Source organism: Thamnophis elegans, chromosome Z, assembly GCF_009769535.1.
Source record: "Thamnophis elegans isolate rThaEle1 chromosome Z, rThaEle1.pri, whole genome shotgun sequence".
In the NCBI taxonomy this organism is placed as follows: Eukaryota; Metazoa; Chordata; class Lepidosauria; order Squamata; family Colubridae; genus Thamnophis; species Thamnophis elegans.
This window is the reverse complement of record NC_045558.1, coordinates 115,928,422-115,945,560: the sequence shown is the minus strand read 5'-3', so window position 1 is coordinate 115,945,560 and position 17,139 is coordinate 115,928,422. Positions and strand designations below refer to the sequence as shown.

Below are 17,139 nucleotides of genomic sequence, written 5' to 3'. Positions count from 1 at the left end.
GGGAGGTGCATAAACATTAGGATACACTTTTATTAGGTTTACGTCATATCGTATTAAGAGATGCTTACTTACAATGTTTTTGAGAATAAATAGAAGTCTGGAAAAAATGTGTAAATGCATGCAGATAGTCCTTGCTTAACTACAATAATTGGGATCACAGTTTTCATTGTTAAATGATGCGGTTGTAAAACACGTCATATCACCATGCTGCTTAGAACAGCCGTTCTGGCAGTCCCTAGCTACCCTTGTTAAATGAGATCCTCACATGATCATGACTTCTGACTTCCTACCGGCTTCCCCAATGACTTTGTTTGTGAAAAACCAGCAGCAGATTGTGTCACCATGGACACTACGAGAGTTAGAAATACTGGCCAGTTGCTGAGTGTCTGGATGGCAATCACATACTCATGGGAGCATTGAAATGGCAGGAACTTCAAGAACTAGTCATGACTACCAATCATGACTACCAAACATCCAGCACTGCACAAAGTTTGAAGGTTGCTGAATGAATGGTCATTAAATGAGGACCACACGTAAAGCTATGTGCGGTTGACAGAGAAAAGAATGCAAAAAAATTAGTAAGACCGGTAATTCACAATGTTCGTGCATTGCTGGTTTCAAGTTTCACTAATTAATTTTTTTGCATTTTTCTCTAGCCTTTAATTCAACAGCACGTCATACCTCAATCAGATCCTGAAAACTGTGTATTTGTGCATTTCTTGTTGACATAGAATATATAGGACCTGGCTGCTGTTAGAAGCCCGCCACTGATATCTATCCTTTTACAGTTTAATCCATATTTTACAACTGCTTTATTTAGCAACTGCTCACAGTTGTGACGGTGATGAAAAAGTAATTTTCTGACTAATCCCTTGCATTTATGACTTTCACAGGTCTATAAAGCAAAGGAAAGCTGGTGTAAGACGATAAGCACAGTCACATTCACACCTATTGACCAAGTTGCCAGTCCCAGTTGTGATTGCTAAAGAAGAATTATCTGTAGTTTTCATTCAGCACTATATGGACAATTGTCTTAACAACTAAAGCCAGACACTAGGACTTGTTCAGGTACTATTGCTGTACCTGCCTTATTCTGGGGTTCCTTCTAAGGGTGTCTTTCCTCTTGAGGAGCTTGTTGGCCTTGTGATATTCAGCACCTTCCACAAGGATGCTATGCCTAATAGAGGAGAACTGGAAGAAAGCTATTTGGATTCTTGCATGTTGTTGACACTGTTGCTGGTTCCTCATCCATATAAATCAGAATGTTTACATAATATACTTTGTTCTGTTTCCAATGTAGATCATCACTTCTCTGCTGGACTGTATATTGTTTTCAATGTCAGTAAAAGCTGGAAGTCATGCCTTCTGTGAACAATAGGCAAAAAAAGCCATATTTGCAGGAGACTCATCTTGAAATGAGAGTTCTATGGGAGCTTAGAACTAATGCTTTTTTTTTTAATGAGCAGGGATCCCCAAACTTGGCAACTTTAAGACTTGTCGACTTCCAGAATTAATTCCAGAATTCACAAGTCTTAAAGTTGCCAAGTTTAAATATCTCTGATTATGAGGCTGGCTCCCGGAGTCTTCTACCCCTGGAGAGAAAATTTGGGGTTTGTGTGTTTTGCTTCCATATGTTAGGTATCTGTTAATTGAAAATATGTGTTTTTAAAAAATGTGTGTAATCTGAAGCCCCTATAAGATCCTGTAACAGGCCAGTTGCTCAGTAAAAGACTTCATGAAAACATCCAGTGATTAAATACTCAGAAGTCCAGCCTCCTTGGGCGTTCCTGTGTCCTGACACTCTAATTGGTTGGTAAACAATGGGTTGGGCTCATTGAAATAATAGAATGCAAAGAATTTCCTAATGCTGAACTCTCCTGAGGAAATACTAATGAGAACAGAACAAAACTGTTTTGAGATACAAGGGCTGTGCAGGAAACGGTGCCTACAGTTAAGAGGGAGCAAGGGCAGCTTTCCTCTGAGAGAATAACTTCGGAAAACTTAAGAGAACTGTACACCTCTCAACCCTGAAAAGGCATCATGGCTGAAAACCAGGACTACAATTCTCTTTTACATAAGCATTCAGATGTCTTTTATAGGTATCCGCTGACACTGGTCCGTGGAATCCCCCTGATGGAACCTATTGCAAATCAATGGGATCCCATTGAAAACTTCCAGGCAAGACCAGATGATTTGATCATCTCAACTTATCCTAAAGCAGGTGAGATGTTATGGGGCAATATAGTGGAGGGAAGGTGGCAAGAACAAAAGTCAGGATAATAGAGAGAAGACCTGAGCACTGATCACACAAAAATGTAACAATCGCTCTATCCAGATGTGACAAACAGCTCTTAGAATTGGGGCATATGGCATGTGCTGAAAAACTGAAAGTAATGCATTTTTTTCTTGCACCTTTTGAATCCGTTTTGGCTGAAGGATTGTCTTCCAACGGTAGATTTTTTATGAGTACTTGTTTTGATAATGCTGGAAGTACACATTAGGATAAACTAGAACCAACTTTTCGAGTTTCATAAATCGGTGTTTATATGGATTAAGTGTCATATGATACTTCCCAAAGACATAAAACCAGTTGTTTTATAGAAATAGAACACAGGTTTGATTTTTTTTTTTTACAAAAATCTGCTTTCAAGATTTTGCTTTTCAACACATTAACTGTCTTAGAAGTAAAAAGGTTGAAGGTTGTCAATAGGAAATTGTGTATCTATAAGTGGATTGCTTGTTAATTTGTATATTACTATTTCAAAATGCATGAAACAGGAATGGAAAAAATAAGGAAAAATAAATTGTGATAATCATGAGACATTTTTCTGTCCTGTATTCTCTAAGATTCTTCAGATGACCTCAGATGCAATGAATGCTTCCATTCAGGAAACTCCATTCTTCATTTTTCTTTTTCCATTTCTACCCTCCAACAAAATATATTCTGTTTACAAGAGCATACGAATTCCTCACTGGGCTTTTTGGTTCCCTTCCCCCCCACCCAGCGTTTACTGTATGATCTTTTTCTAAAAACTGTTTTTATTTTCGCAAATCTTGGGTTCCCCCAATTCTGCTGATACTTTTTTTTGTCACGTGCGGATGGTGCAGTTTTAATTCATATGAAATGAAATATTTCTTTGTTCTTCTACATGTAATAGTGCATTTGTTGAATGGTGAATATTAATATTGCACCGTTTATACAATTTAGTATATTGGCAAAATATAAGGAGGTGGGACCACTGTCATGAATTGTAATGGTGGGGAAGGTTTGTATTGTCACCAAGCGATTGTCCAAATTGTTTCTCTCCTCTGGGCTTTCAGGTACCACATGGATGCAAGAAATTGTGGATCTAGTATTGAACAAAGGTGATTTGGAAAAGGCACAGAGGGCCCCCATATATGTGCGGATCCCATTTTTAGAAATCTGCTCGCCACCTCCTATGCCTTCTGGTAAGGCCAGGAAGCATTGCTATCTTGATATCCATCTCTAGATCTTGAATATATAGGCTGTTGGACTGATGTTGTCTCCTATTCTGCTTCTTCTTCCTCAGGAGTTGATAAGTTGGTGAATGCTCCATCTCCTCGTGTGATCAAGACCCACCTCCCCTTCCAGCTTGTCCCTAAAAGCTTTTGGGAAAATAACTGCAAAGTACTTTCATTTAAGGCTCCTCATATATTTGTCCCTCTCTTCAGCCCTAATTTATTGTCACATGCATATCATTCTCTTTTCTATCCCATTACAGATGATCTACGTTGCTCGCAATGCCAAGGATAATGTGGTATCCTATTACTTCTTTGACCAGATGAATTTAACTCAGCCAGATCCAGGGGCCTGGGAAGAGTATGTTACAAAATTCATGGAAGGCAAACGTAGGTGAAAACCAGCGGCCAGACTGTAGCCAATGCGTCCATCAGAATTTAGAGTCGAAAGCTGAAACCATAGCAAAATGCCAAAAACAATTTTTAGAGTAATATATTGTAAGAAACAGAGATGCACCACATGCATTCAGCTTGCCAGGAATGATCCGCCAAAATGACATCCCTGAGCTGGCATTGTGTATCTTTCTAGAGTTCACCACAATTCAAAATATCTGGGAACTGGGGTTTGCCTCCTTTTTATAATTTTCTTAAGGGAGAGTGAGTGCACACAATAATACCTTAAATAAGGCATCCTCTCCAGCAGACAATATTTGAGGATGGTCTGATGATTGATTTTGTCAATATATTGGGGAGTCCAACAGCTGAACGTTTGCTGAAAATATTTTTAGGGAAAGTATTTCTGCTTGGTTTCCTTCCTTAGCATGTGTTAGATCAGAGGACTTGGTTTGTCTTATTATCTTAATTAATTAAGCAACACTATCGATTTAAAAGCAAAGGTGATTTATAGTACCATGAAGCAATCTGCAAAGCTTGCTCAGCAATACTTTTGAAATGTAGATGTGGGGAATTTGTAATATCAACTTGGCTAAGCTACAAGAATTTGCAATAACTTATTGGAAAATCGATCTTCTGTTTGCTAAAGGCCAAAAGTGGATCTCGCCATTAGCTCCTTGCCAGTCTTATGAGATGCCACCACCAAAATTTTGTTTTGGGACACAGGTCCCCAGTTTATTCTTACTTAGGCCCTGGATATAAATAAAGATAATACCGGAATTCTGATTTTGGAGGCAGAGAATTTTAACGTTAGGCTAATGAACTTTGCCTTGTATAGAACTCTTCTTGAATATCTACTTGGAAAATAAGAAATGGTTTTCTTTTCATGTCTAGTGCAGCATCTTTTTCCATGTTCCTCTTGTAGTCTGTGACTTTTAAAATCCATTTTTGGACCAGCCTCAGTCTCGTCTGGCCAAATTTGCTCCTCTTCTATCACATCTTTTAAATACAGTCTAACTACAGAGGCAGACAATCTTAAAAAGATTTCTTATAATTAATTCCAAAATCCTATTTCAAATTCATCTGGACCCTCAATCCATTTGTAACTTTATAAAACCAAATTTCCAATTAACCTTTTGCTGTTTATTCCTCACTCCAAATTATTGAAGTCCTTAAACTTGCAATTTAAAACTTATTTTACTAAGTTGAAGGAAATTCACCCAGAATGGTAAAATACAGATCCAAAGTTCCTAATAGCTGAAAAGCGGTCAACAAGCGATTTTGAAAGTAATTAGAAAAGGAAGTACACAAAGCTGTTTTTTTTAAAGGCACTGATCATAGTTTGAGAAAGATGGCTATTCTCTCATCTCCCAGAGCTCTAAAACCACCAGAAACCACTATCTTGTGATCTTCTCAGGAGGAACAGTTGTATGAAGTACTTATAGATGATCTCAACTCCTTTCTTTATCTAGAGGTGAATTATATCTACTCATTAATTCTTCATTCAGCCATGATCATTTACTCTGTGTTCTGTTTATTTTTTCTTTCTGTGGGCAATCCCCTTCAAATACCTTGCCATGAAAAACGGAAGAGATTTCCAGGCAGCCTTGTCAAGTCAAAACTGACTCAAAGGCTGCCAAAAAAAAAAATCCTTCAGAAGTTTCTTAATTGTCATCCACACCTTTTTTTTCATAAGCTGATTTTCTCTAAATCTGTTTCCTGCTATGTTATCCACCCTTTCAGTCACTGGGTTTAATTTTATTTGCTAAAAAATTGGCAGTGCCAACTGCTATCAAGGGATTTGATGTCTCTACAAACCTTTCGGGAGTCACATGTGTAACTTTCAGGTTATATTGTGTACCAAATTTTAATTGTTCATAATAAGGAAACTCCATCCTAAAGTAGGTTTTTTTTTTTTTACTGCAGCACTGGATACTGGCTCATATCCAATATTTTTTAATTGGAAACTGCCTTATATAACAGAGGCCATTGCTTTTTCTAGTTGACTCTTGTTCCAATGATTCACCCTTGTTCCAATTATGTTTGAAGTTCGAGAAAGAGAAGAATGTTTCTCAGTCCATTCTGAAGATATGAAGTCTGGAACCCCAAACTCAATCAGTTTAACCTGCTTATAACTAATCTTTTTTTATTTCTACAAAACATTGATCCCTAGATCAGTCAAATGGTGTGTGCTACTTAAGTCACTAAAAACAGCCAAGGTTGAAAATAACCAAGCTTAGCACAGTGTGTAAATACAATTTCTAAGTTTGTGTGAAAACAATCTTGGGTGCAGAGATGATGCCCTCACAATAGTCTTTTATCATCTATAATTATTTAAAGTAAGAGTTTTATTCTCTTTTGTATTTGATTTCTCTTTCCATTTCTCTTAAAATCTGGTTTCTGTTACAGAATAGTTCAAATGTTGGTTGAAGGAGAAAATGTTTGCAAAAGTTATAGTTTTAGGCAGAAGGTTTTCAATTGGGGTTGTTATAGAGCCGATCGATCCATTATACACACAGAAAAAAAATCAGTTGCCTAAGAAGCATGTTTATTTTTCATTTTTTAAATGTAAGTAACTTTTGGAAATTACTATTCTCATCATTCATTGCATGCTTCCTCTCAGGTGATGCTATTTAGTTAAAATATATGCAAGTAAGCTTGGTAACAAAATATAAATTGTTTACAAAAGTATATATTCACCTATGCAGATTTAATTAAGTAATAGAATGATAAATGACTCCAGTATTATATGTACAGCAAAGAGAGGGGTGGGTGGTTTTTTGTGTGGTTTTTTTTGTGAGGGACTGCATTACCATTTGGATAATCTTCCTGGGATTAGTGTCAATTTAAAACAGGAAGAGTAAGAGCCTTATATACACCACTCTTGCATATTCATTTATGCCCAATTTGCACACTCTGCCACTTGCAATCACTCACCCAATGCAACACAACCATTCATTTACTGACCATTCGAAGTTGCAGCCCTGAAAAAAGAGACATATCTAGTTTTTACACTTTCAACAGCATCTCCATGGTCACCTGATCAAAATTTGGGAGCTTGGCAACTGGCATGGTTTTATGGGATAGCAACAGCATTAGACTTAGACTTATATACTGCCTCATAGTGCTTTAGAGCACTATTTGTAATCATTTTAGCTGGCTTGCAACAAGCAAAGTCAATGGGGAAAGCAAGATTTGCTTAATGGCCACATGATTCATTTAACAACTGTAGTGGTTTTTTTTAACAACAGTGGCAAAAAAAGGTTGTAAAATGGGGCAAAACTCCCTTAACTAATGCCTTCTTAGCAATGGAAATTTGGGGCTCAATTGTAGTCAAGGATTATCTGTATTTCCTCACCTCCACTCTTCCGTTCATTCATGTTCCTTCCTGAAGTACTTTTCTGTTGTTTTATATAAGTCCATCATCCTTTTGTTCTTTTTCATAACTTTCATCCTCCCATAGAAATACATTCTGAACCCAAAGTCTAGTTCCCATTGTTTTCCCAGTTACTTCTCTCCTCTCTTTTGCCATATTTTCTTTGAAAACCCTATTGGGATATAGTAAATGCCAATGAGTCTTGTGAGATTGACAGGTAAGTGACTGTGTATTATTGCACTGCTATTGATCAATTGATTTCATTAAATGAATGATGATCCTTGTTCTTCCATCTTACTTTATAACTTAGTTGCCTGGGGATCTTGGTATGATCACGTGCAGCGTTATTGGGATGAGAAAGATAATCATCGTATTCTCTACGTCTTCTATGAAGACATGAAGAAAGTAAGTTTCAAGTGGTGGAGAAACTGAATCCACATAAAAGAGTGGTGGAGAAATCTTTTCAATATTGTACAATCTTAGGGATTAAGCAAAGATCTGAATCACAGTTTCTTAATAGTATCAGTTGATTATTGCTTTCATGTCCTGGTTAAGGGGTTTCAAAAGTACAGCATTTCATTGACTGTTGTGGAAAACAGAATGTTGTGATAATCAGTAGCCTGATGCCAGGGATTCTGCCAGTCCTCAAACAATATCTACAGCATCCCAAAATGTTTATACACACTCACAGCCACCCCAGTGAAATCTCATGAAGCATCTAAACTTCATAGCTTCGGCGAGAATGAAAACTTTCCAATAAGAAAGTTGAAATTTTATGAGACCATAATGTTTTCACAGTAAAGATTATGAAATTTTACTTTCTTTTTTAATAGTATTTTATTTTTTAAAGGGATTGTAATTACAACAGCAAAACCTTAACAATAAAAACTGTTGTGATTGGAAAAAGAGAAATGTAGAAAGTGCAGAAAATGATGAAAAATAGAAAGAAATAGAAAAGAAAGAAAAATAAGAATATAGTAAATAAAAATAAAATAAATATATAAAGAAATTACTTCCCACCTTTAACAGAAGTATAAAAAAGTATAAAGATATTTAATAACTTATCTTCTCTTGAAGTAAAACAAATTGTTCCCATCTCTTACCTTATTAACAAATCCATAAAGTGTCATCATTTCAATCCTAATGTCAGCAAAAGTCCATTAATAACATATTGAGAGCCAGTTTAGTCTCATTGTTAAGGCACAGACTAAAAACCAGAGACTGTGAGTTCTAGTCTTGCCTAGCCATGAAAGCTGATTGGATGACTTTGGATAAGTCTCTCTCACATTTGAGGCTAAGGTGACAAGTTGACTGGTCAATTCCTGTTGCAACCAAATGGATCAACCCTATGTTGAACAGGAAAAACAAACAAACAGGCCTTGCATATATGGGGAAATGCCAGCTATAAAAAATAAGTAAGCAAGCAAGGAAGTAAATAAATAAATATCTATTTTAACTTTGATCACACAAATCTTTATATTCCTTCCTTTTACTTCTAACAATCTTAATCTTTAGACCCCATCAAATAATTTTGTAGTATTTTATTTCTTTTTCATTTTTATTTGTCCCTTTCTCACAAGTTTCTTCAAAACTTTAACAAACCTCTTCTGTAATTACAAAGTAGTAAAATTATCCAAGTCATTATCTTGGCTTGTTAATATGTATATAATATTAATTATTTATTAAGACATCAACTGGTGAAAGTCCAGTTGCCTCTTGGGAAAAAAGCATCTTTGGGATCACCCAGTGCTATCAAATGTCAATCCTAAGGTTCCTAATAGCTGAAAAGCAATTAAAGGTTAGCAGTATTCCAATATTTGAGAGATTGCCACAAAGAGCAGGGGCTCAACTTATTTACCAAAGCATCTGAAGGCAAGACAAGAAGCAATGGATGGAAACTAATCAAGGAGAGAAGCAACCTGGAATTAAGGGGAAACTTCCTAAAAGTGAGAATTAAACAGTGGAACAACTTGCCTTCAGAAGTTGTAGATGCTTCATCACTGGAGTTTTTAAAGAAGAGACTGGACGGTCACTTGTCTGAAATGGTATAGGGTCTCCTGCTTGAGCATGGGATTGGACTAGAAGACTTTCAGGGCCCCTTTCAGTGCTATTCTGATTGATTGATCCCAAAAGTGATTAGAAAAGGAAATATGAGAAGCCAGTGTCCTTTAAAAGTGCTGATGAAGAGAACATGTTTTTTCCTCTGGTCTCCCAGAGTTCTAACCTGACACATCTCAAACATACCTTTGAAATCTAGGAACTATACTTTTTTTTTTATATTCTTCAATTAAAATTAATTAAATTATTTTATAGAACTTTTTAAGGGAAATCTCCTACACTCCAACCATTTGGATCCTGCATGCTCTTTTGGATGCTACCAGCCATGAGAATGAGACTCAGTTCCAGCAATTATTTCTTTACAGTACTAGTTAAAATGGAGAGCTTACTCATTATTGAACACTCTTTACCGTTTCAGTCCACACCTCTCTCCCATCTGTGACTTGTCAGCCAGGCTAATTTTGAATTTAGTTTTAAATTAGGATAGATCTGTATTCAGAAATAGCCTGATCCCTCACAAATGTTGAGTACTTCTGCACTTGTGAACTGTTAGACAACTTAAGAAGGTTAAGCACCATTCCAAGTACCCCACCTACAAACATCCTACTCTGCTTCTTCAACTCCCCTTAACTCACCACCACCCCAAATTAAGTGAATGGTGGCTACTTTTCTGCCAAATGACACTTGGTGGGAGAAAATTGAAGCCAAAGAAATTCACCAATTACTGTCCTCAGTTTGTCCTATATTTAAGAATAGCGGCAACTCTAGTCTTGTTAAACAAAGCAATAGCCTGAAAACTTTTCTGCACTTGACTCAAGGACTAATGAATTTCAATCTGTCTGAAGGTTTCAAGATTACTTCATAGCATTAGGCAACTACTTTCCTGCCTGGACCTCTTGAAAATGGAAGAATTCCAGAAAACCAGCAGTTGTAGAGAAAATAATGTGTAAAGAGGGAAATATTATTTTGACATAAAGAATGACTAAAATGATCAAGTTACATTTTTACCCGGTTAAAGATATGTTGAAATATTTTGGGGTGAATCATGGTACACTAAAGTTACTGGAAATGTTTTCGAAATCTGTTTTTTTCTGATTGGAAGATAATATGCTGAGTGGCTTTGTATAGCTGAATTTAACTTTGTTTTAGTAACAGGAGAAAAGGGGCGGGAGGAACTCAGGAATGTCTTTGCTTTAGCTTTGTCTTGTTGATTTTATTTTGTTTGCCAAATCTTCATTTTTCTATCAAATTCAATTTGTGTCAACAGGAGTAAGAATAAACATGAATAAGAACACAGGAAATGGGTAACAAATAAACGGGTACAGTAGGACAGGGACATTAGGCAGGCTGGTATTCACTTATGCATGCCCCCTTTACGGACCTCTTAGAAAGACAGTGAGGTCCATGGTAGACAATTTAAGGTTGTTTTTTTTTTTTTTTTGCAGAAGCAACGGTGGGGGTTTATTTTATTTATAGTATTTATATATTAGATGTACCTATTAAGATAGGTACATCTAATTAACATTATGTTGCTTGTTGGCACACTACACAAAGCTGAGCTTTGTAAAACCATGATTTATTGAATAAATCACAGTTCTGAGGATTCAGCCAAGTGAGCAATCTGGTGAAGACACTTGCCTCCCACTCAGAAGGTTGAAAGTTCAATCCTAGGCAGAAACAGATGTTTTCTCTCAGGATGCAAAGAAAAATTATCTGCTGTGAACTCCATACACAGCATAATTAAATCAACCATATTACAGATTGTTTTGGACTTACAACTGTAATGTAGCCTACTCATCACAGTTGTAAATCCTGATGGTTATAAAATAGGTTGATCACGTGACCAATCTGATTTTACAAGGTTTTTTTTTGAGGCTGTCATTAAGTGAATGCCGCAATTATTTAAGCAAACCAGTGGATTGCTATGGATATGGTTTTGCTTAAAAATGGAAGTAACTGCAAAACCCTCATAAGACATTGTCATGTGACCACAGGATGATATTAGTGGACATAAATATAGTCTGGTTGCTAAGTGCTCAAAATTCAGTCACATGATTTTGCCCATTGTCTTCTTATTAGTACATTCCTCCTCTTTCTTAGCCTTCACATCTTTTCAAAGTGCACATTTATCATAAGAAAATGCCCATTTTGCATTGAAGTTGTTCTCACACATCTAGTTGCTTCCTCCAAATTAGTGTCCAGGACAATTGTGAGATGCTAGGAGAATAATATAGGTAAAGTAGTAGATCCAAAGGTCATCTTATTTGATTCCTGGAGGTAAAACTATCTCTCCATTATTTTCTACATCCTCTCACCAAACTTTTCAGCATCTAAGAGCATGCAGTGAATTAATTTCATATTACTCACATTGTGGCCTTTTCCCCATCCATGCCTACCTTCTGCCAGGATTTAGCCCGTGAAGTCCGCCGTGTAAAAGATTTCCTGCAGGTCGACTTGTCTGAAGACATTGTTCAGAAAATAGTGCATAAGGCAACATTTGAAAACATGAAAGAGAATCCCATGGCAAATTATGAAACCGTACCCAGTTCCATCTTTGACAGGTCAAAAAGTTCCTTCATGAGGAAAGGTAAGATCAAGAACTCAAAATGATGTTCTTTTATTTGTAGAGTGACTTTCCTTAAAATAGGAAGAAAAACTGGCAATTTAAACTAGTTCTAAATTAGGAACCTTTATATCTGGAATAAGCAATGTTTTGGTGGCCATTGACACTGAAGATTTTTGTGAAGGTTAAGGGCTATTGAATGAATGAAAATCCAGTCAGACATGGAGATGTGATTGCAATTCCTTGTTTTTCCCTTGTTTTTGAGGGAAGGAAATAGAGTAGGAAGGGCTACATTCATTCAGTATTACTAAGTTTTACCGCCTTAATATAACATGAAACAGTGTCAGTGATTTAGGAACTATGATTTAGGTATGTGCTGGAGGCTTCAGGAAACAGATTTGGGGCAGTAAATTATCCACCTACTTTTATGTCAAATCCTACAGAGTTTCCTTATCCATGGTCCAAACTTTATAGGACTAGCCTTTGGGGGTCTAGGACTGTTCTCCTTGTACCCTTCGCCGCCCCTTTTTGGCCCCAGGTTCCGCCCCCATCCATTCACCTCTACAATTTCTCTTCAACTGTTAGGACCCTAGCTGTTCATGCCGGCCAATGGGGCCCAGTCTCTTTAGTCCCAGACCCTTCATCATGGGCCATTCGGCGAAAAACATTCACCCCGGGCTTTTGGGCTCAGGTGACAGTTCACCGCCAGTCAATTGGAGGAAGGGAAGGGAGAAAGAGAGAGAGAGGGAGGGAGAAAGTGTTCCGTGTGGAGTTTCCTCTCGGGGGTTTTGTTTCTCTGCCCAGTTGCCTCAGGTCTGAGCTAGAAAATCCTTTGCACAGGAAAGTTAAAATCATGACTTTCTACTTGTCACAATTCCTCAGACTCCTTCTCTTACTTTTGCGCCAAAGCTGTCACCTTTGGCGCAAAAGCCCGGGATGAACAGTTTTTTGCCGAATAGCCCATGACAAAGGGTCTGGGACTAAAGAAGCTGGGTCCTATTGGCCGGCACGAACAGTTAGGGCGCTAACAGCGGAGAAATGGTAGAGGTGAATGCCTGGTGGCGGAACCCAGCTGCCTTTGGTGTGTGTGTGTGTGTGTGTGTGTGTGTGTGTGTGTGTGTGAGAGAGAGAGAGAGAGAGAGAGAGAGAGAGAGAGAGGAGGGAGGGAGGGAGGGAGGGAGGCTGAGGGAGGAGCTGCAATCCCATTCTTGTCAGAGGCACTATTTAAGATATTTCTGGGTTAAAAGGAATATCTGGTGATATCACCATTGCCTTGGGAGCGCCCATGGAGGCCCCTTTCATATTTCCATCAAGGAGTTGAAGCAAAAGACGGGACCTCACCCTGCGATGCAGCAGCACTTGGGTCTCAAATGTGGGCTAGCTAATCTTCAAGCCAGCTTCTTAACCACATGACACTTCAGATGTGTCAAGCTCTTCAGAGGATTTGATTTGGGCTGCCATCTTTTAAACTTTTCTTGGGAGTAAGTTGCACTTGTGAAAGAATATGCAGAGGAAGTCTAATCCTGACCCAGAAGAACAAGTGAAATTAACTATGACACAAATGTTACATACAAAACCAAAGCATATATGGAAAACCATTGAGGCATCGTATATATGGAAATTCTCAGTCATCTATGTCATAATTATCCCAAAGATGCCTTTTCAAAAGGCAACTGGAAAAGCCAGTTGCCTTTTGAAAAAGCATCTTTGGGACATTCAGAAATCATATGATGTATATGAGAGGTGTTCCAGAATTTGTTTTGCTTTTTTGTTTTTGTTTTAATTTTGGGAAGAAGTAAAAGCAGGGTAACTTCATCACTGGGGCCCTACTTAAAGAAAAAAGGGAAATGTAGAAGGTGCAGAAAAGGACTTCTGGAAAACAACTACCACTGGATCAATCCTGATTTTCTTCTGCCTTTTTCAGACAAAGCTGAAAGCTTTGGGTGGTGATCTTAGATCTTAGGAGAGTAAATGATGGAATGGAATTTGCAGATGTAACCTAAGGTTTTTCTTAATTCCGAAATTCCCTCTAAGTTTTTTTTTATTGTTGTTGCATTTCTTCAGGTACAGTTGGTGATTGGAAGAATTATTTCACAGTGGCTCAAAGGGAGGTATTTGACGCCCATTACCAGCAGAAGATGAAAGGGACAAGTTTACATTTCCAGGAAGAATAACAGATCAGGAAATTATCCTCCCTGGGACTTATCAAATAGTAAAATATAGTCCCTTGGAAAACACTATTGTAACTATCCCAATAAATTAGTTTACTATTAAAAATGAGGATGCAATGCACATAGGTTCTGCAGTGGTTGAGTGATTGACAGAAAGGACCCAAATTCTCTAGATAAAAGTATAAAAGCTAGAAATAAAGATGTTGAGAGTCTAGAAAGGGTGCAGAGAAGAGCAACAAAGATGATTAGGGGATTGGTGGCTAAAATATATAAAGAATGGTTTCTGGAATTGGCCATCTCTAGTTAAAGAAAAGAAGGATTAGGGGAGACATGATAGCAGTTTTCCAATATCTCAGAGACTGCCACAAAGAAGAGGGCGTCAAGCTATTCTCCGAAGCACTTGAGGGCAGGACAAGAAGCAATGGGTGGAAATTAATCAAGGAGAAAAGGAAACTAAGAAGAAATTTCCTGACAATTAGAACAATTAATCAGTGGAATAACTTGCCTCCAGAGGTTGGGGGTCCTCCAACACAAGAGATTAGGCAACTATTTGTCTGAAATTGTATAGGGTGTCCTGCCAAAGCAGAGGTTGGACTAGAAGACCTCCGATACCCTTTCAACCAGGGGTGGGTTCCTGCTCAGATTACCACCGGTTCAGTGCCGAAAACTTTTTCCATGCACGTGCACATTTGCATTTTAAAAGGTCTGCGCATGCGCACAACATTAAAAAAGGGGGGGATTACATTTTTTTCAATGAAGATTGTTCTGCACATGTGCAAAACTGAAAATCAAGATGCCGCCACTGAGGATAGAACTGGTATGGTCAGGTGTCTGCCTGAGTTACTATCTATTCGGCTGAACCGGTCTGAACTGGGAAGAACCCACCCCTGCTTTCAACTCTGGTATGTAGCTATTCTGTTAAAGAGAATCATTACTCTACTTAGTGAGGAATTGGGGAAGGGTCAAAAACTCAAGCTCTGCCCTTTTTGTAGATGCCACACGCTGAAAGGGAAAAAAACTCAGATTGTGACACCATAATTGGGAGGATACTATCCAGGGAGTCCTTGACTAACAACTAGAGGTGGTATTCAGCCGATTCACACTGGTTTGCATGAACCGGTAGCGAAAATTTGCCATAGGTCGCCAAACCAGCAGCGACTTCTGGCTGGCCACGCCCCCAAACCAGTTGTCTGGTTGCCACTCACTCGACCCTCCCTGCTCACTCACCCTGCCTGCTTGCTTGCTCTGCCTGCTCGCCCACTCTGCTCATCCCAGCCCTATATATTTGCCTTCGCTTCACCACATGGCCAAATTATGCACCTTGTCAGTTGCCTGCATGCACTGCTCAGCTCACCAAAGGTAAGTAAGCATGCCACCCACTCGTCCTTCATCTTGGGTCAAGGGCCGGTTCCCCAGGGATGCACCATTCCCCAAGATCCTGGAGCCACCACCTGCTTCACACCTGCTCACACCTGCTCTCCTTCACCAGTTGCACACGTTGGCTTATGGTCCTGGGGGATTTCAATTTGCCTTCGCTCGGTGAACACTCTGATGGGGTGCGGGAGTTCATGGCTTCCATGACAGCCATGGGCTTGACCCAGGTAATTCGGGGCCCAACCCACTCAGCGGGTCACATGCTCGACCTCGTATTCCTCTCGGAGCAGTGGACCTGTGATCTTGGTCTGAGGGGTAATGAGATCATACCCCTGTCGTGGTCAGACCACTGCCTACTGAGGCTTGACTTCCGGAGACCAAACCCCCACTGTAGGGAGGAGGAACCGACCAAGTGGTTCCGCCCCAGGCGACTTATGGACCCCTTGAGGTTCCAGACGGAGCTTGGGGTTATTCCTGATACTCTCACCCACAGTCCGGTGGAAACTCTGGTTGCTGCCTGGCACTCGGCAGCATCGGAGTCCCTTGACCGGATTGCGCCACTACGGCCGCTCCGAGGTGGCGGATCCCGGAGGCCTCCTTGGTTCACTGAGGAGCTCCGGGAGAGGAAGCGCCGGAGGAGACGCCTAGAGCACTTACGGAGGTCCGATAGATCCGAATCGAACCGAGCACTCTTAACAACTTGCACCAAGGAGTACATCAGGGCACTTAGGGCAGCGAAAAGATAGTATATTGCCACCTTGGTTGCGTCCGCTGAGTCCCGCCCAGCTGCCCTGTTTAGGATAACCCGTTCCCTCCTGAATAGGAGGGATACGGGGGAACCCTTGCAGGGTAGGGCTGAAGACTACACCCAGTTCTTAGCGGACAAAGTTGCTCGGTTTCGGTCGGATCTGAACTCCACCCTTGCAGATCCAGCCGAGGCATAGGAGGATAATCTGGTAGACCATCGCTGGGTTGAGTTTCAGGATGTTGCCCCCGGGGACGTGGACAAGGCCATGAGAGCTGTGAGTGCCTCCACCTGTGTACTGGACCCGTGTCCCTCCTGGCTGGTTGCTAACAGCGGAGAGGTGACACGGGGCTGGATCCAGGCGGTTGTTACCGCCTCCCTTCGGGAGGGACTCTTCCCCTCCGCACTTAAAGCGGCGGTGGTGAGACCCCTCCTGAAGAAACCATCCTTGGATCCAGCCATTCTTAACAATTATCGTCCAGTCTCCAACCTCCCATTTGTTGGGAAGGTTGTTGAGAAGGTGGTGGCCTCCCAGCTTCAGCGGTCCTTGGAGGAAGCCAGCTACCTTGACCCATTCCAGTCCGGCTTCAGGCCCGGTTACAGCACAGAAACCGCTTTGGTCGCATTGACCGATGATCTCTGGAGAGCCAGGGATGGAGGCCATGCCTCCATCTTGGTTCTCCTTGACCTCTCAGCGGCTTTCGATACCATCGACCATGGTATCCTTCTGCGACGACTGCGGGAGGTGGGGGTGGGAGGCACTGTTTTGCGGTGGTTCTCCTCCTACCTCTCGGACAGGTCGCAGTCGGTGTTGGTTGGGGGGCAGAGGTCGACGCCTAGGCCCCTAACATATGGGGTGCTGCAGGGGTCGGTCTTATCCCCCCTACTATTCAACATCTACATGAAACCGCTGGGCGAGATCATTCGGAGGCACGGGATAAGATACCACCAATACGCGGACGATACACAACTGTATCTG

General features: G+C 40.1%; 1 protein-coding gene across 1 annotated transcript; it reads left to right on the top strand.

Moving 5' to 3' along the window:
- Positions 1-1,858: 1,858 nt before the first annotated feature.
- LOC116520916 (sulfotransferase family cytosolic 1B member 1-like) lies at positions 1,859-14,166 on the top strand. Its single transcript, XM_032235403.1, has 7 exons — positions 1,859-2,221; positions 3,322-3,450; positions 3,552-3,649; positions 3,744-3,870; positions 7,560-7,654; positions 11,714-11,894; positions 13,935-14,166. Exons 1-7 carry the CDS (start codon positions 2,041-2,043, stop codon positions 14,042-14,044), a joined length of 921 nt encoding a protein of 306 aa, XP_032091294.1. The 5' UTR covers positions 1,859-2,040; the 3' UTR covers positions 14,045-14,166.
- The last annotated feature ends 2,973 nt before the right edge of the window (positions 14,167-17,139 follow it).